The 19,868-nt window shown below is 37.9% G+C and overlaps 2 protein-coding genes across 6 annotated transcripts in view; one reads left to right on the top strand and one right to left on the bottom strand.

Annotated features, from left to right (window-relative positions):
- zfyve26 (zinc finger, FYVE domain containing 26) overlaps positions 1–5,038 on the top strand; it is a 61,443-nt gene extending 56,405 nt beyond the window's left edge. For all 3 annotated transcript variants that reach the window (XM_088924700.1, XM_088924701.1, XM_088924702.1), the window contains one exon: positions 912–5,038. In XM_088924700.1, coding sequence (XP_088780826.1) covers positions 912–1,124 — 213 coding nt within the window. In that variant the 3' untranslated portion in view covers positions 1,125–5,038. The remainder of the gene's footprint in view (positions 1–911) is intronic.
- Positions 4,946–19,267, bottom strand: rdh12 (retinol dehydrogenase 12). 3 transcript variants are annotated; one of them, XM_088924706.1, is made up of 8 exons: positions 18,906–19,267; positions 12,953–13,071; positions 11,895–12,050; positions 10,279–10,383; positions 9,226–9,435; positions 8,590–8,779; positions 5,654–5,768; positions 4,946–5,518 (listed from the first exon to the last, which is right to left on the bottom strand). In XM_088924706.1, exons 2-7 carry the CDS (start codon positions 13,044–13,046, stop codon positions 5,666–5,668), a joined length of 858 nt encoding a protein of 285 aa, XP_088780832.1. In that variant the 5' UTR covers positions 13,047–13,071; positions 18,906–19,267; the 3' UTR covers positions 4,946–5,518; positions 5,654–5,665. The 3 variants fall into 3 exon arrangements, with proteins under 3 accessions (XP_088780832.1, XP_088780831.1, XP_088780829.1); XM_088924705.1 differs by lacking the exon at positions 18,906–19,267 and adding an exon at positions 14,867–15,022; XM_088924703.1 differs by lacking the exon at positions 18,906–19,267 and adding an exon at positions 14,867–14,978 and having other exon boundaries at positions 12,953–13,127.
- Between the last annotated feature and the right edge of the window lie 601 nt (positions 19,268–19,868).

Here is a 19,868-nt window from a genome sequence, read left to right on the forward strand (position 1 = left end):
AGAACTCCATCTAAATTGATAACATATTTTTAAATGCAGTTCATCTTGCTCTTTTTGCTTTTTGATGATTTATCATTTGATATTCTTGATTTTGTTCTCAACCTCTTTTTTATATATTATTTATATATAGTATTTGTGTTATCCACTCAGGGAGCGTTACTATCACAAACCTGTATCATTCAGGCCAGGTCAGTTAAACTGGGAAGGGGGAATCCCTAGCTGGTAAAAATAAAAACAGAACAGCCTTTGCAAAATAACACCATCCACAGAACAGAGCTGCTGTTATGCTGTTCTTTTCCATCGCAGGTGGATCTATAGTGTGAAAATTTGGCAACTCTGCTGACTTTGGTAGTGATCAAAGTAACTCCTTGAATCTGTTGTGTCATTTTGCTGTGACTGAGCTGTTCAATGTTGGATTCAGGGCTCTTATCAAGTTTTACAGCCCATGATGCAAAGTAATGTTTTCTTAGTTTAAACATTGCAGTTAGAAGAGAAGATATGGGGTCTCCTGTGTGACTATTCCAGTAAAGGACAGTCCAGACATCACTGTGTCCTGTTTGGACTTTGTCCATAGTCAACATTGACTTTCTGAGATTTTTCAGGCAGTGGCATAAAACTGTTCTACCAGAAGGGTTTGGGCTTGAGCCAATCAGACTACCTACATTTTGCAACAGCATCAGCCACTATGTCACGTTTTTGCTGCTGACTTCAAAGTTGTATCGGCAAGAGCCATTTCCCTCCCAACATCTTAACCCATATGTGGCACATAGTGATGATCCCAGTTGATTAGAAATTGTCCATTCTACACTGGGTGCATAAAAATGAAAAATGATAATTTTCATTTTAGAGAAAATGTCACTGACTGATGTGGCAGATTGAGTGCGAGTCTGACTGTGTGCTGTGCCCTTCAGATCAAGGCCTACCTGCTGTGCAGTAAGCTGCGCCCGGCCTACCTGCTGGCGGTGAAGTTGGAGCTGCCCCAGGCCACGCAGCTGGTGCAGGAGGTCCTCCATGCAGCCGAGAGCGACAGGGACACCATGATGCAGACTATCTGCCAACAGTGGTTATCTGAACACCAGGGCAAAGCAGCAGTGCGTCAGAGCCGAGCTGGCACACATAGATAACGCTGTGCCCAAAACTGCACGCCCTGAGACAGTAACAAGATCACAGTCCCACTGCCTGTTTCCACAGAGGTCAAGCTGCCCCCTCTTTCTGTTCACACAAATATAACGACAGTGTGGCTGGTTTTATTTCTGAAATACACCTTTATATTGACACATAATACTGCCAGTTTAATTCTAGAAATCCTGAATGTGGCTACTTCTCTGGGGAAGAGGCTCTTATTATTGTACAGCATTTCCTGCCTCACTGAAAGGGATTCTGTTTCACTCTCAGAACCTATAATTACAGAGTACTAAAGATTGATTAAACTTAGGGGATGTGATTTTTCCAAACGGCCTAATTAATATAATTATTCATTATGCCTTTGGATTAGCTGCAATTAATCTAGTAGCTAAATCAGAAAGAAAATAAATGGCTGACAGTGTCTTCTTTCAAGTGCAGAAAAAAGCCATAATTTAATGAAACAGAAAATATACGAGAGCCTTTTATATTTGGTTCTGTGCTTTTTTGTTCCTCCAAATCCTAATTGTTTCACATGCCTTTAAATGGCATTGTTTAATTTTCTTCATTTATTAATAGAAACAGACATCATTTAATTCCAAAACTTGTGTGGCTTTTGTGGTCAGTCCCAGAGTGTAGTTACACTGTCCTTTTTTCTGTCTGAGAAAAGCATTAAAATTAAAATTGCATTAAAAGCATTAAAATTGTAATAAAATCTTTGGATAAAGTAATTAGGAATTTGAGAAAAAAGGTGAATTTTGAGTGGCATGTTGGTTGGTTGTATTAGGTAGTGCTGCTTGGTCTTGGATTGGTGTTTCTAAATTGCCCCTCTGTGTGTATGCGCCCTGCCATAGACAGACACCCCATTAAGGTGTTTATTTGCATGTTTTGTTTTTTGTTAAAACCCAAATTAATTTTATTTTAATTAAAATTTTCTACTAATTTTCTCTGTTAGTAGAGTAATGGAAGGTATGACAAATTGAGCTTTTGTAACTGATTTGTAAGTTTTGTTCTTACATATTTTTCCTGCCTGAACTAAACTTGTAATTACAGTGGCCAGTAGTGTTCTCAGTAAAGGCTAAAAGGCAACATTTCTTTCCCTTTTATGCTCAGTATCTCACCTCACCCATGCATAAAAGAATTCAGAGACTCTTGACTGGGATTATCCTGTGCTGACTATGTTGTGTACCTGACACATTGGAGCACAAGACCAGAATAAGAACGCCAGCTTTGAGTGACCCTGCCTTCCCCTTTGTGAAATATTTGATTCATAGGTGGGAGGCATTACAGAGTTACGTAGCAGAAGCATCTCTCTCAAGGGAATGTATTAATATCTTGTTTGCATTGAGAAAGTAGAAACATTTTGTAACCATAAAAAACAAGGAAATGTTACAAAATGTGTGGGAATTAATTGCTTTCAAATGTAGGGATACATGTTGTCTGTTACACATACTTTAACATTAAGTCCCTCCTAAGTAGAATGTCTACATTTCACCGTGAAATATTGCTATACTGTAACCTTGAAAGGGGAAATCCTGATCATAAGACATAATTTCTTAATTTCTGTTAAAATGAATTGGTTTTAGTCACAGAACCAGGGTACTTAGAAATCTTGTGAATTTTAATGCTTCATGGTTTATTGCTGAACAGTACAGTTAATGTCCCTCAGAGTAGCTTGCAAACATATTCCCAACCCAGCTGGGTATGTACTTGGGAGTTTGCTGTGGTGTAGAGAACTTGTCCGTGTGTTCCTGAATTTGGAGGGGAAGACCCCAGTGCCTTGCCTGAAGCCTGTAAAGATGGCTACACTCTGTGGTTCCTGTTCTTTATTTCATAGCTGTCTCAAGCTCCACTGCTTGTGCTTTAAAAAGGCAGTGAAAAACAGAAGGTTGCAAGTGTGTCTGTAGTTGGCATACCTAATCCATTACAGTGAGAAATGGAGTAGAACAGCAGAACTGTAACTTAATATGTACACATACTTTAGAAACAATTCTGCATTTCATTGTGTATTGTGTAAATGTTCCCCCACAATGTACTATATGTGCTTAAAAGGGTTTTTCAAATCATACATCACAGTACCAGCCAACCATAACAAAACATTTGGCTTTGAATTTCTTTTTTACCAGGTAATCCTAAACCTGGAGTATATTGTTTGGGAAAGATTCAAGTCTTCAGCAACAACTTATTTATTTTAAAACCTTGCCCTTGTATATTGTATTGAAAATATTTGCATTTGTTAGGACCCATTTTGACTTACTGTGCAGACGAATGTTCCTCAGCATACATCACATGGATACAATGGTATGGTTAGGCTCCAGCTTCCTCTGCGACCCTGAACTGAATTAAGTGGTTAGATGGATACTGTAGGTTCAGTGTGTCCTTGCTTAAGCCTGTGGGACTCTGAGGAGTAAAAAATTTGGAAATATTTTGGAAATAAAACCAAATGTTCTGTACAACACTGGTTATCAAGCCTGTCTTTTGTACAGATGTTTTTTAAATCTAACACACAGGTAGAAACTGATTTGTGATCTGATCAGGATAATCTGATCAGGAGATCAGTTTTATATATATACAACCATCTGTATTACCAAAATTTTCTTGTATTTTAGGCTTTGTTAAACTTTATATTTCAGGCAACAGTGTTTACGTTCCTTTTCAAGCTTTATTAAATCTTAAGCAGTTTTGTATTTAGCAAAGACAACTGAAGACTTATTGTAAAATGAATATTTCCACTATAACACAAGCACTGCTGTTCATAATTCTGCCTTTCGCACAAGTTCCAATTTGTTGCAAGTGGGTTCTCATCCATATCTGGCTAGGGGTGATCTTTAACTACCATTCACTACCAACAAGGATCCCTACCTAAACCTACAAGCACATCAGTGTCTCTAGGAACTGACAGCAGAGTAATCAGAGGAGTAAATCCACATTTTCACTATGAGCTTGAGAACCCAGATCGGATAAGCAAAATTGGGTACTTTGTCAAGAATGTTGATGTTACGGACTACAGTCAGTCCTGCTGTAACACGTGTTTTCACAGTGGGAATTGGATATAACGTGATTAATTATGCTACTATTTTTACAATGAGAGTGCGGGTGGATTATAACATGATAGAGTGCACTGAAACATGACACACAAGAGTTGGAATATGCCTCTACACAGTGAGGTAAGTCAGTGCAAAATTACATTCCATAAATATTTCATTAGGTTAAAAATGTTTTGAATTAAAATGGTTTTCACATTAAAAGCTGTTAATATGTAAAAACCCTCTTCCATCTTTATCGCTCTTTTCTCCCTCCATTACTACATTTCCTGTTGTTTTAGTGATGAAGTCTGACACATACTGTACCTGTCTCTTGCAATTTTTTCATTTTTATTCAGTTCTATTCAATTATATTCAACTAACAATAATATACAAAATTGTAAATCATGGGTTTTTCAGACATCTTTCCGCTTAATAATTCCCTATTGATGTTATAATGAATGATTGATTCAACAGGAACATTTTTCCGTAATGCAGGGATCTTCAGGAACATTTATTATTGTGTTATAGCAGAATTGACTATTAGAATTGGGATGAACATCCCCCTGTTTCTTGAGTCTGCAAAGGGAAACTACTGTTTTACAGTAATAATACAAGAAAAGGGATGTGTCCTCATTTTGATAAAATATGATTGTGACATTGAGAAATTTTGGTTTTTAACATGTTTACCATAAAGATCACATTAGAATATGTACCAGCTCTGAAATGCCTTTATGATCATAAGGTTGATCAGTGGAAGTTTCTTGTGTTCTCCAAAAAACATAAACAATAAGTCAGAATTGTACTGAAAATTAATGGTTTATATTTTATATATGAAATGTACTAACACACATACTGTTGAACTAAATAAACATGCAATTCTTTTTACATGATAAGGGAAATCTATGTGTCTTTCTATTAGAAAGCATTAAACTGCAGAAAATGGTACATGAAATGGTACTCAAAAGGTCTTTGTGTTTCTTTTACAAGTAAATTAGTAAATAGCATGTCAGTTACATAAAACGACTGTAGCTAGTAAAATAAATTAGAACTCTTAGATGACTTAGAATATACTGAAGACTAATTACAAAAAGGGAATGACAAGTTATCTGTATTAAAGATATTTGAATTTAAGAAAAAAATAAAAAAACTTTTAAAATTAAGAAAAACAAATCATTGTTGCAAGTAAGCAATATTGCAGCTTAAAGTCACAGAAAAATCTCTTTTGACTGTAAGGACCAAAAAAGTGACAATGATGTAGCATTGTCCTTCACATTTCTTGAAGAGGTTTGTTTCTTCCCATGCTAGGATTCCACTGATCAGCCCCTGCCAGTGAGCAGACTGCATGTGTAGATATTTCCTAAACTGCTGAGCTGTAAAAGCAAGGATTTCTTAATTACGTTCAACAATTTTAAACAGGAATAGTTTGGTTAGTTGCAGTCTCATGTCATCAACAAAGGCACTTCTGAAGATAACATGTGGCAGTCATTTATGAACAGTAAGTGTACCTCAAGACCAGCTCATTCCCACTTGATTCCCAGTAGTTCACAGCTGACATCCCACAGCCTCTTTGCTGTTTCTTCATTCCGACCCTGTGGTGCCACAAATGCAGGACTGCAGTCACTAGGAACCAGTAAAAATACAAAGAATTAAATAACTTTTCAGGTGCTATGATCTTACCAATAGGGCTGTTCAACTGGTATTTATAAACACAAAAATACAGTTCAATACCAAGAGAGAAAGAGTCATATGGGTTTTACGGGTAAAGTAACAGTCTTAAGAATATTGTTAATGGATGTAATATAGGTTCGTGATTTCTGGGAGAATAGCCTCCAAAAAGAAATGTGAAAGAAGATATTAAAAAATTATAAACTTTCATTTACACACATCTCCCAGTGCAGTATAGCATATATAAAAAATGCTAGCAAAAACTTCCCCCACTTCCCCTATGCACAAAACAGGTTTTAATGCTATATGTAAAAGTACTGCTGGAGTCACAATCCTTCATGTAGCTAGGGAGCACTTAACAGTCTTGAAGTGCAGTAGTTGATGCTGAATCAGTATCAAAACTTTCCATTTTTAAATAGTCAATGTGACAGGGCAGACAGCTGTAATCATGAGTCATCATCAAAGCAACACTGAAACACTAACTCTATGACTTCTGAGAATCCGATCCAGCAATACCATGAACTGTAAATGCTGAATAAAAATACAAACTCAGAACTGAGCCCTGTCAAAATTCAGGTGAAACTGTACTACCTCTGGATAAACAGTGACCAGTTCCCAGCAATGTAATTTTTTTGAAGGTTTTATTTTCCCAAACACCATAAAATATGACTCAAAAATAAAAAATAATTATTCTTCACCCTATATTAACCCCACTCCCCTATCCTTTTCAGTGGTAGCTCCCTCCAGTGTTCTACTCAAGGACCCCTAAAATACAGTCAAATAGTTACAGTGGATCCCCTATCCTACCCTAAGGCTGTTTGTCAGCAACAAAGTTCTATATAAATAATACCCATTCAGTGAGCCGGGGAGGAGGAAGTGCAGAGACTCTGAATACAGCACCAATAACATTTAAGCAGCAGCCAGACCAGCCAGCTAGATCTGCCTCTGCTGCTATGAGATGCCCAGGTCATCATCCAACATTGTCATTACAAAGATCTGTGAAGATGGGAATTTCTTTGTCATGCTCAGGTGAAAGAGAAAGGAGAATTTCCTGTATGTTTATGATTATGAAAACACATGAGAATAAGGCATGCCATGTTTTCTACATTGTTTGACCAAACAGACTCTGCATGCAAAACAAAATTGTAGTTATATTGTAAGTGGCAAAGGATAAAAATTGGGAGTGTTACACTGTAAGACAGCCAAATCACCCCCAACCAAGTTCTTAATTAGTTCCAGGAGCTATACCCAGAGGATACAAAAAAGAAAGCAAAAAAATTAAAACCTGCTTTGTTAAATAACATCAATTTAACAGGACTGCAAAAACGTAATTAACGTGTACTTTGACAACCCATATCGGCATTAGATATGTGCACCTGCATATCTAAAAAATGCTAATGTAACTTCTGTACTAGAAATAAAAGACTCCATATGCCCATGCACACTTATTAGGTTTATCCTTCACAATCTCAAATTCAGATCAGCACATCAGAAATCAAATGTTTTTTGGATCATTTTTCTGTTGGGAAGATCATAATCGTCACCAACCACACATCAAATTATGGCAAAATTAATCAAATGTAAAAGCCCACATTTTACTAAAACTATTTTAATACTAGTTTTATGTTAAATTATTATAGATGTTTACTATATACAGTACGTATCAAAGTAATGTTGTGTTGTTGTATACTTAACAACTATTTTATACAAATGTGCAGTGCTCTCCAGATTTATCCCTGATAAAATGGGAACAGAAAATATCACTGAAAGATTTAGGAAAGAAAGAATTGGATAATGCTGTCTTGTGTAAATCATATGCTTAGGTCTTAATTGCACTGCACAGAGCAAAGTCATATTTGTCATAAAACACTGATAATGTTTTTTATTAAAGCTTTATTTTAATTACTTTTACTCAAACTAGTGTAGGGACCAACAATTATTTATAAGTATTACCTACCCACCTGTTTTGTCTTTTTTGTCCATAACACTCCTCATCCTGTTTCATATAAGTAGAACATACTACAAATATTCTAAGTGTAAACTATTTCTAATTGCCACATCAATGTAAAATGTAAAACACCTAGATTTTTTGTTTAAATTTGTTTAATAATCTGTGAATTGAAAATGCTGCATACCAACAGTGCCTTAGTTTCTAGTTTTTACTCACTGGTAAGTTTGGGAGCAGCCTTTAATTTACTAATTTTCATAACATAATATGGGTAACCTGTGTGACAGTGCGATGGGAAAGGCGCCGCGGCGAGCACCGGTAAAAAGTCAAGGCCCCAGGTGAGGGGACAGAAGCACCGGTGTGAGTTTAGCAGGGACCAAAACTAACATAAAAACAGGTGAAAAAATAAACACAAAGGCAAAAAGAAAATGTACCACTGTGCCTCGTAACCTCCAGGCTGGTAGAGAAGAGCGCGTCAGGGTAAAAATAAAATAAAAACTTGTGGAAAAAGAGCAGACCCGTCCCGGTAGTACTGCACAGTGGGTCAGGCAAAAAAAAAAGAAAAAAAGAACACCTTACGCGGGTGCAATCCCCTCCCTTCTACCGCGTACCGCGTACCACGTACTTCTTCTCCGCGTAATGATGTTAATGATGCCTCCTTCACATTTACTGAACATGCATTTAACCTTTTAACTGCATTTAAGAAGCAGTTAAGAGTTCTATCAAAATACTTATTTTACAATGCAGGACTCCCCCACATACAGTGTGTATCTGCATCTGTATAAAATGTTACAGCTGCTGCAGTGATGAGATGGGAGCTGATCTGACCTGAAGTGTTTTCCAGAGACAGACTCCAGCTCCTCAGCCACAGCACAGTACACAGAGGTCTGTGCTCCTTCCTTGGGTGTCTTGATGAACATTGAGAAGAGCCAGAATAGAATGGCCATCATGGAGGAGTGTCTGACCAGCTCAGATTTCACAGAGCCCGGGTGCACAGAGTTCACAGTCACCCAAAGCCCTGCAGGACAGCAAAAAAACAGAGGTTTCAGAGTGTGTAAGAGGTGACATTGTTGTGTTGATCATTTGTCACTTTCATAGGTGCATTAACAAAAGCTAGTACAATATAATCAAAACGAATCTAAGGCACCAGAAAATCAGAGGGAACATGGAGCATGAAAAATAAAAAAGTACTAACAAAAAAGTAAACATAGCCCTGGAACAGGCTTGACACAGGTAATACATTAATACATCAATGACATCAAGCACAAAATGAAGCAAACATGAATATCAAAATGTGGTAGCTTAAACTTGATGAACAGATGAACATGCAGAAAGGTCACATTTAAACCAGACAAGTGGAATTACTTTACTAAACATGGAAACTGGAAAAATTCTGTCATTGTGGAGGCAGAGAGGAGGTTCATTGTGGCAATACTCAAGTTTCAGTTGTGTCAGATTCAGTACCTTGGAGTCGCTTAGCCAACTCCCGGGTAAACAGGATGTTGGCAAGTTTGCTCTGGCAGTAGGCTAGACCGCCATCATAGCTCCTCTCACTCTGAAGGTCATCAAACTTGATTCTTCCAACAACGTGTGCCAGGGAGGATACAATGATTATGCGTGAGGGGACGCTCTGCTTAATCAGGTCTATCAGAAGGTGGGTCAGGAGAAAGTGGCCTATACATGCCATGGAAATGAGTCAGGATTTCAAACAGCTCAAGCACATCTCTCTTAAGAATAAAACAATGCGTTGATTTTTCAGTTGTATAATAAATGTCTGAGCAAAGAGATACTGTCTTGTTAATTAATTGACTCTGTGTGCGACTCAGAACAACTCAGAATACCTGTCCAGCTGGTTAATGCATAAAGTAGTATAATCTGAACTATAGTATTTATTACAATGCACACAGATCCATAGGCATAAATTTATTTAAAATTTAAAAAATAAATTTAAAATTTATTTTAAATAAATGTTGAGTAATCAAGGAGATAGGTTCTTGAAATTATACATGGAGAGTGGAAAGTAATTTCGCCCTGACTTCCAAGTTTTACTACATCTGAGGGCTAGTGTCTTACAGTTTCATTTTAACAATGCTCATTGATTTAACACTTAACAACTTAACAGTTAACTTGAAATCCTAAATGCCCTTTAGGTGTTAGAAAATGTATATTTTAAGTGTTTATTTACAGTAATTATTAATTCAATACAGTAAACCAGTTGACCACCATGCCTAACATCAGGCCCGAGATGTCTGGATTTAATTTTTAATTTCCTGAGCTCCACCTTATTATCAAGGTCTTCCTTCTACATTCAAAATAGAGTCAAGCATTTCTTTATTATTAGAAATGTCCAGGACAAGACAAGTCCTGAGCACCTTACAATAGCATTTCTTCTAAACGTTCAGTTATGTTTATCCAAATTTTTATAAATGTGTCCACATCTGGTTTGAGTAGAAATCCTTTACGTCTACCTCTTTCCCTTTCCTGTGTCAGCATCAATGATTCTCTGCTCAAACTCACCCAGATGGTTAACTCCAAACTGCATCTCGAAGCCATCAGTAGTCTTGGAATAAGGACACATCATCACACCAGCATTGTTGATCAGAATGTGAATATGTTTCTCATCTAATATGGAGAGTGTAAAAACAGTGAAAAGAGCACAGCTGAGATTGTTATCCATTTCACAAGCCACATATTATTTGTTCAGGTGGGTAGCTGCGTCAGCATGCGTAGGCTGCAAAGGAACAAGTAATAGGTTTATTCCATGCTGAAAAAAAGAAGAAAGAGAACACAACGTTACGGCCGTGGAGCCTTCTTCAGGTGTCCACACCTGAAGAAGGCTCCACGGCCGAAACGTTGTGTTCTCTTTCTTCTTTTTTTCAGCATGGAATAAACCTATTACTTGTTCCTTCACATATTATTTGTGTACTACGTTTACATTTACTTGTGGAAAATAGCCCAGAGGTAGCAAACACAAAGCAATCTAAAATGCATTAAATGATTGTTTTCCTGTTAAATACACTCAGCTTTGGCTAAACACTTTATGTACACTTTTGTTGTATTTTGTACATGTGCTATAGATGTTTCCTATTTATACCGACATTCATATAAAGCACAACAAATGAGTATTGAAACCAATTGCATATCTTGTACAGCCTCTGCCCAAGTATACTCAATCTATGCAAATTCAGCTTCACATAAAGACTTCCTGAAGGTTCCATAACAGTTTGTTACATCCCTAAAGAGCAAACAGTGCAGCAAATTCCTTCCCTAGATGAATAACATAGACTGACCATAATATGGTCTCTGCCAGGGCTCTCTTTCATACTTCAGTCTCACTTTGCCTTCTCACACATGTATCTATCTTGTTCCTTTTCTTTGAACGTTATGTCAACCGTTTTGCAATCATATAACAGAAGAACCCAAGTTATTTTATTTTATGTGTATTTTATATTTGGTATTTAATTTTTCTAATTATAGGATTTTATTTTTTTTTCTTTCATCATTAATTTCTTTTTATATAAACATTACAAGTTTCTTTTCTGTTTGTAAAGTTTCTTAAACTCATGGACAGCAAGCTGCTGCATTATCTATCTTGCTCCTTGTCCCCACTGCAATTAGCAAACACACCTGTTAACCATTAAAGGACAATAAACCCTAATGAGCCTGCAATTCTGCTCTCCTGTGCCACTATCAGCACTTACCAACCCAGCTAGAGTAAATAAGGGAGGATCAGTGCAAAATCATGAATAGTAATTGTCTATTTGTCTCAACTGCTCAAAAAGAGTAGCTTCTGACATGATTTGGATTACATACAAGAGTTGCGGAACCAAATCCTTACATAACCCAGAGTGAGTTTTAATGCCTCTCAATATGTATGAATCAGCATGAACAAACAGATGTTCCATATACCCTTTTTAAAAGTCAGCATACTACTCCATTTCTCCTACTTGTATATTTTGTTGCTGTAGTTATATGGATTGTCATGTGTTTCAATCAAGATTAGGCTATTTCAAAAGTCTACCTTAGAATTCTGCACTCCAACATTCAAAATCCTAGATCACTTTTCACAATGTGTTGTAATTCCAGTGTCATCTCTAAATCCAAGTCAGCTTCTAAATTCAGGGGTGTCATACCTTTGAGGATGTCTTTAGCAAAGTGCCGGATGGCCTGAGTGTCAGCCAGGTCCAGCCTCCTGACTACCACCTGCTGGTTCCCTGTGTCAGAGCGGATCTCCGTTGCCACAGCCTCGCCCTTCAACACGTCCCGACACGCGATTATCACTCGAGCACCTACAACAGGAGCTCCAATTAAGTGATCATTGTGGTCCTGACTCTCTGTGGTCATTAAAAATCGCAGGGCATTTCTCGAAAAGAGTAGGGGTGTTATCCCAGGTCCTGGCCAAATTTCCAACTGGATTACCAATCATGGCCTCCTAATAACTGCCATCTATGAATTGGCTTTATAACTCTGTTCCGGTTGCCGAGGAATTCTACTGCTTCGGGCCTCTGAGCAAGGACCTTAACCCCAACCCCAGAGAAAGTCAGAGAATAGAGGCAAATGTCTCTGGAGGCTAACACCTCTAAATTTGCTAAAATAATGGATTTGTGCCAATGTTATACTATAGCTGACAATTTTCCTAAGTAAACGCCCAGGGATTTTTAATGACCATGGAAAGTCAGTAACTCGGTTTTACATCTCATCCAAAAGGCAGAGCCTTTTCTACATTATATATTTCAGTATTTGATTGTTTCCCCACAGGTCAGTTCGATCATTTGCCAGAGTTTTCAGATTAACAATCCAGGCCTCTTTAACAACAAGATTCATAAAGACCCTATAATGTATAGAAATTGGTTCAGGCCAATGTGATTACACAGTTTTTAGAGATATGTATCCATTATATGATTTGCTGAATTATTTAACAACTATTCGTACATTGGTGCATAAGAGGCTTCCAATAAAGGGACACACCGAACATAACCCTTATTTGAGTATAAAATACCATTGTGTAACAGATTGCTTGGAATATTCAAGCAGATTAAGAAAAAGACTGCATAGTAAATTCTACATCCACAATGTTAATAAAGGTTCTAATCTAGACAGTTGGTTTTCCTTAACGCAGTGATTACTTGCATGTGCACATCTCCTGCTGGAGCACATTGCTGGGAAAGAAGACAGAGAGCAGTGTCCGTACCCCGTGCTGCCAGGGCCCTGGCTGTCTCCTTGCCTATCCCTGTGTTCGCTCCAGTGATGAGCACAGTCTTTCCATCCAGGCGAGCGGAGGACATGCACACCCCTCCGGCAGAAAACCTCCTACAGACAATGGAGTTGTTGCAGAACTGAGTCAGGACAGGCCATTGTGGTGCACGCTGCTGAGCAGAAAATTACTTTAACTGAAAAGACAGTCATCAGATTTGTGCTACTGATATACCCCTTGCCTTTACCTAGCAAAATGCATTCAGATGGCGGCAGAACATAGCAAAAAATAAATCTGCCCCCCTCATCGTACTGTAGTTTTTACGGATGTAATAACTAACTGTGGAGCACCACAGAGATGTGTGAGTTCAAGACTGCTCTTCATTGTCTATGTAAATGATTGTGTTGCCAGTGGTGCTCACCAGCTTCTAATTAAACTTTCTGATAATTCCACAATCTCTGATTAATGATATTGATTAACCCAACATATATCAGAATAGTGTTTACAGTTTAGTTGCACAGTGTGACCAGAATTCCTTGATTTTAAATACCAGAAAAACCGAAGAAATCTTGATTATAATAAATATTCTTCCCTAGTCATAATTCATAATGTCCATTACACAAGTTACACTGTATACATATCTGGAATTATACATAGATTCTAACCTGTACTGAAAGGCACATGTTGACATTCTTTGTAATAAAGTATACAAGAGAATTTACTCTTTTTGCATGTTATGGGTTTTGGGAGATGATAGTCATATCTTGTTAATGTTTTTCAGTTCTGTAATATAAAAGTTTAATACAGTATGGAATAACTATCTGGTATAACAGTTTTCTGTGAAACAAAGAGAGGCCCAAATGCTTGAGGATGTTTGAATTTAGCGAGGCTGCCACTTGAGCAAAGCTTTCAAACTGCTTATATTAAGAGTGTGTTGGGACTTGTTAAGTGCTCTGATTCCTCACATTTTCTGTATGAGAAATATTAACTTGTCTTCAACCTGACGTTTATCTAAGTCCTTCTATGTAGACTTAACAAACTAAAGAGTTATATCCCATACTCAAAGTTCTTAATCAAAAGCTCAGTTCACAATAATGGGCCAGAGCTATCAGTGAAACGTGCAAGAGTTGAAGTCATAAGTCAAACACTACGCGCTGAACAGCCAATGGTCCCTTCAACAGTCTCTATATGGTCGTGGGTGGCAACTGTCATCTGCAGACACAGGATACGAAGTTACCAAAGCGCAGATCACCAATCAAAAAATGCTGTGTGCAAATGAACTGATGAAGCCTGACTACTAGGATAAAGTGTTCCACGTTGTCAATGTTTATTATTCATCACGTTGTCCCTCTTTAACCTGCCCTTAACCGATAGGGTTTCCCGGTTAAAAACGTTAGAACTCTGCTCATTGCGAAACAAGTATGACTACTTCTCAATTTTAGATGCTGTATTCCCTTATTAATCCGCCAAACAAAATTAACGGCGATTACTAATACGACAGGCCGTTTAACAGGTATTCCAATCATACGGTTTACATTATATGTGCATGTATTTGCTTATTTATTTTCGCAAAAAACTGTTGAAGACGACCGAACAGAGGTGTAGTGCACAATAATTACAACTCTATTGAAATAATTATAGTAATGATACCGTATATTTAGACAATACATTGTAAAATTAGACAAGACCTTGCATCGTAAATGATACACAATACTGAAGTGGCGGAACAGCTGAATTGGGCTATTTAGGTGCTTTCTAACAGGAATAATTTTTGTGTCAGTTTTTTCAGTTGTCCAACCTAATTAAAACATATATGGTACATATCGCAAAAGAGAAATCAATGTTATCCACCCATCTGTTGGGAAAATCACCACTCCGAATTAAAACTCTGCAAAAAAGACACTCGTTTACCTGATATAACCCCTTAAGAAGTACCATAGGACTCCGATGACACCTAGAATTGCAATTAATGTCAACATTGTAACCTTCCCTCTTCACCTACATGTATCTCTTCTTCTCTTCACGCTCGCTACTCTTGCTCTTTGCTCAGCTGTACGCTACTGTAATAGCTGAAGGACTTTTACTTTGATTGAGTAGCGTGAAGCTAGCGACATTAAGCGACGCTGGCTTGGCAGCACCTTTCAAAATAAAAGTCCCATAAAACATCCCTCATAAAAAATAATCCTGGACCAGTCCCATTTATAGCACAACAACAATTTGTTCATCCTCAAAACTAGGTGGAATGTGATAAATAGACCCACAGGTAATAGGGAATTGCCGTTCTTCATTATTTTTTTTTGCTTTCTTGCAATCTTATTGTTGTTTTTATAACACTTCCTCCTTGCAAATTGACACAGAGCTGTGCACTGCTAGACAGGAAAAAGTATCATTCCTGACAAAAAAAACTGAGCCTCTCCAAAAGTAGTTCCAATCTATTCTACAGACCCTCAGCTAATAGAAAATCACCATGGTTTTCTCAGATAAGCACCACTGTCAAAACTGCTGGGGTTTATAGAGCACCTCCAATTCCCAGATTGGGACAGTGCAGCAATGGGCAGGGAGTGGACTCACTCCCCTCCCGACAAAACAAACATTTTTGCCTTTCCAAAAATACCTCAAATCTACTCTACAGACCCTCAGCTAATAGTACATAACCATGGTTTTGTCATTATATGTGTCTTTGCTAACGTTGCTGGGGTTTAGATGACCACCTGCTGTTCCCAGACTGGAACCGTGCAGTGATGGACAGGGGGTGGTCTCATTCCCCTCCCGACCAAGCAAAAATTTGTTCCTCTCCAAAAGTGACTAAGATCTGTTCTACAGATCCTCAGCAAATAGTACTATAGTACTCAGCTAATGGTTTTGCCAGATGAGCGTTCTTTGCCAATGTTGCTGGGGTTTATAGGGCCCTTTTAGTGGCCGATACTAGATTTGTCTCGAAGGGCACGTTATCACAATGTGGGCATTGTTAACACTTCACCAGTGGATCATCCTTTCTGGTTTGAAATAAAGTGTCAATTTCACACTTTTTTTCCTTACTGTCTATGGGATAATTGTTTGGGGGTGTAAATGTAAGATATATTATCAAACTTTGGTATTCTGCTTTATTAAATTTATTAGAGTGTATTGAAACAGCCAAAATATTGAATAGACCTTCAATGGTGATGTATCTTTCCTGGAAAGGCAGCTCTGCCACAGACATGGTATTAAGCCTTTTTTATTTGATCCAGTAATGTGGAAACAGTGGCTCACATGTTGCCCAAGTACCAGTTGATAATTGATTTCCCCCATGCGTTACGAAAGACATGGAAGTAAAGATGTCTTGCAGGTGTTCTGTATCAAAACACTACAGATTTTCTCTTAAATTACATCAGCTTTTATTATTTTGAGTGTAGAACTACTCAGACAGCATTCAAATGCTGCTTCAGCTGTCTGGCCTATTATCCTTTGGACACATAAATTCTGCACAGCACAGGGGGGAGGAAAAACCTAATTGAACTGCAAGAAACCCTCCGGGAGTTCAATTTTGGATGATAGAAGTTTCATGAGAAATTCTCTAATATTAGATTCTATGTCAATTTTACCTGGTTCGGCATCTACAAGTATTTTTCAAAATCTGAATAGCTTTAAATCCCAGAAGGGCCTTGAAAGTCTTGTGTATTGTTACAGGTAAGGCTGTCTGTTTCTTTGTCACTGATTGCAAGCTATTCAAAGACTCTTTCAGTGCCTCTTTACTATGCAGTAGAGTTGATATGTAACTGTTCAGTGGCTCCAGGTTTTTTTGTGTTTCATGAGTATTGGTATTCTCAACAGTGAGTACATGGTTTGACCAATATATGTCTCTGTCTGATGCCTCCCTTATTTCTAGAAAACAAACACAACAATTAGTTTAGTCTATGCTATGTGTTGGCTGTGTTGTGATGTTTTGATCATTTGCTTTAATTCTAAATTTCTGTCCAATGCACGAAAGTACCGCCCAATAATGTCCACCTCTGTTTATAGACTTTCCTTCATGGCATATTGTTGATTTAATTTACATTGCACTTTACCAACACCTTCCAATTCCAACTGCATTTCGCATTGGAATGTGCTCTGGTAATCTGAATCACAATAGTTTGTGGACAAGAGCTAAATTGTTGCTTCCAGATCACTGTTTGCTAACACTTTGAGCAATTCTGTGTGACTATGTTCTCTAGCAAAGACTTGTGTAAGAGGGTCGATTAATTCATGAAAAACTCAGCTATCTGTGCAAGCAAAAAATGACTGACTTCACGTATTTCGGTATGCAAGAAACTACAGTTCTAGCAAAAGTCTACATGGGAAGTAATAAAGGTACTGTTTACTTGGCCACAAACAGCCCAGGACATAAGGGGAATTATTAAATTGGCTGGGTCAATTTCTCTCTTGAAATCTATTGAAGATATCACTTCACATATCTCATCTAACACTGGCTTTGAAAAGTAGCTGCTAAGATTGTTGATGGAAGGTTTGACCGAATTCAGTAAACAGCCAGGCATAATCTTAAAACCTTTAGAATAGAATTCCATATTTATTTTGGTCTTTATTGCATTCATATTAGTAACACACTACATGACAAAATTAAACCAGCACTTGTTTAGGGCTTTTTTTACCTGTTTTTGAGAATGTAATGATAGGTGGCTTGTTGTGATCATTTGGATGACCATAAATTTTGCATGTATCATTTAGACTAAAAATGCCTGATTGTCTTGATAGGGGGTTTTTGGAATGAATACCTGAGATGTTGTGGAATTTTCTTGTTCCATTCCTTCTCTTCCATAAGGGCAGGAGACTTACTTATTCTAGACAAATTCAGTCTTATCTTATCACAAAATTCCCTTTCATGTGCTTTGTAAAGCGTTCCTAACCTTTCCACACATTCTTTTTGAACTTGACCTCAGAAATTGATGTAGTCCATCCATCTTTTCGTATTGCTGAAATCTGCCCATTAGTATGTCTGTCCAAATTGGGATTGATGACAGGAATTTTTTTTTTCCAAAACAAGTTTTGAACCAAAATAGACATTGGGCTCTTTGTTCTCATGTCTGTTTATATCTGTCATTGTCTTAATGTACATTTTTTTAAATGGTGAAGAAATGGAGAATTCACATTCTCTATGCATCCAAAATCAACATCTGAGTCCTCAGCACCTGTAACTAGTGACACTGCTAGTGTTCAGTTGTGACACTCGACTTCTGAGATTGGAAATAGACTGTGTGACAAGTGTGTTACTGTATCTACTACCCATGAAAATGCAGGTATCATAAATATGAGCAGACAGGTCTTCTAATCCCGTGGAATTAATTATGACACTGAAGATATACATGCCGACTCTGCAAAATTTCCTTGGTTATTTTAGCTGGTTTTGGAAAATTACCACTGTGCTCGTGTTTTAACGTCAGGGGTGTTCTCATAACACCTACCATGTAGATTCATACCATCGACATCACTTCTGCACATACTGTGCATTTCGCTTTTGGAGGGAATTACATGAGGAACAATTTCCTTGGGTAATGGATGCACTACATGCAATACTACTTTCCACTTCTGTGTCACCATTTAGCTCGACCTCCCTATCCTGAGAAGCCATCTGTTTATTGTCTGTCTTACCACAATAAGCCCCCAAAATGAGATAATCCAGCGCTGTTTGAGCACCAATGCTGACGTGATACATCAATTTAACTTTTTTTGGTTACATCTAACTTATTATGTATTACACTGCTGATTGCTTCACATTTGTTCATGAAACTGAACCCAGTTTTTAATGCTGTGGCTTTAACATCACAATTTTCTGAGCAACACAGAAACCCTGTGGGGAACCTTTTTTCTGCCAAGGGCCATTTGGATATTTATAACATTATTCGCGAGCCATACAAAATTATCCATTTAAAAATTAGCCTGCTATATTTGGTCAAACATTTAATTAACTCACCCCTAATGTGATGGCTGGAACTGCTTCTCTATGGTGAGGCGTGTGATGTTAGCTGGTATTGATGATGTTGCTTCTCGCAACTGCTTTTCCAGGTTTGCGTCGGTCAGTCTGGAGCGCAGTCGATCAAACAGCCACTTGCTATCATTGAGTTCCCTGACAGGTTTTCTCTTCATCTCCATGAACTGCTTGACTTCATCCCGCAGTTCGTAAAACACAGTGTGTTAACACTTTCGCAACGTATACACTCCGAGCCTGCCTGGCACTGACTGTCCTCTGAGTCACCGCAATACAGGCAGACGGGCAGCGGGCAGCCGGCGAGAAGCATGCGTGTCTGTCCCGTCATGTACTCGTATGTGTCCTGTCTATCCCGTAATGGACGTTCCTTGCTTGTCCCTCAAAATTTACGTTATTATTATGATGCACTTAATATTAATTTATATTGCTATGAAAAAAAGCTCTTAGATTTAATGAATTTCGAGTCCCGCCTGCGTAGGGCTGGGCGATATGGCCAAAAACATTATCACGATAAACATTTTCATATCAGTCGTATCGATAATTATCACGATAAATGTCAAATCATTATTTCTTTCAAGTTTAAAGGCAGATTTTTTCTCCTGAGTGAAAGTTGAAGAAACCAGACAGTTAATTGTTAAATTAAACAACTCTTTATTTTAAGAACACAACACTTGCCAAACAGCATAAACAGTAAACAAATCTGTTAGTGCCCGGTCTGCAACACGCACGCGCACTCGCGCAGTATTTTGTGCGCATGCGCAAAGCATGAACATTTATCGAACATTTGTTAAAATTATATCGAGGAAAATTATATCGCGATAATTATCGTTATCGAATTATCGCCCAGCTCTACGCCTGGGGTTGCCTTGGCAGGGCCAGACCAAATGATTTACAGATGCATTACAGTTTTTGCTTTTTCAAAACAGTGCCAGTCATCCACTCTATGTC

This window comes from Atractosteus spatula, chromosome 9 (assembly GCF_055471065.1).
Source record: "Atractosteus spatula isolate fAtrSpa1 chromosome 9, fAtrSpa1.hap1, whole genome shotgun sequence".
NCBI classification, from domain to species: domain Eukaryota; kingdom Metazoa; phylum Chordata; class Actinopteri; order Semionotiformes; family Lepisosteidae; genus Atractosteus; species Atractosteus spatula.

Bases quoted from the DNA above. Each gene is read 5' to 3' on its own strand.
- rdh12 (XM_088924703.1), bottom strand. From the start codon at position 14,893: ATGGTACTTCTTAAGGGGTTATATCAG. The intron at 10,384-11,894 runs GTATGACACCCC...TCTCCATATTAG, and splicing joins TGCTAAAGACATCCTCAAAG to ATGAGAAACATATTCACATT. The intron at 5,769-8,589 runs GTCAGATCAGCT...ACTGGTTCCTAG, and splicing joins GTCTCTGGAAAACACTTCAG to TGACTGCAGTCCTGCATTTG.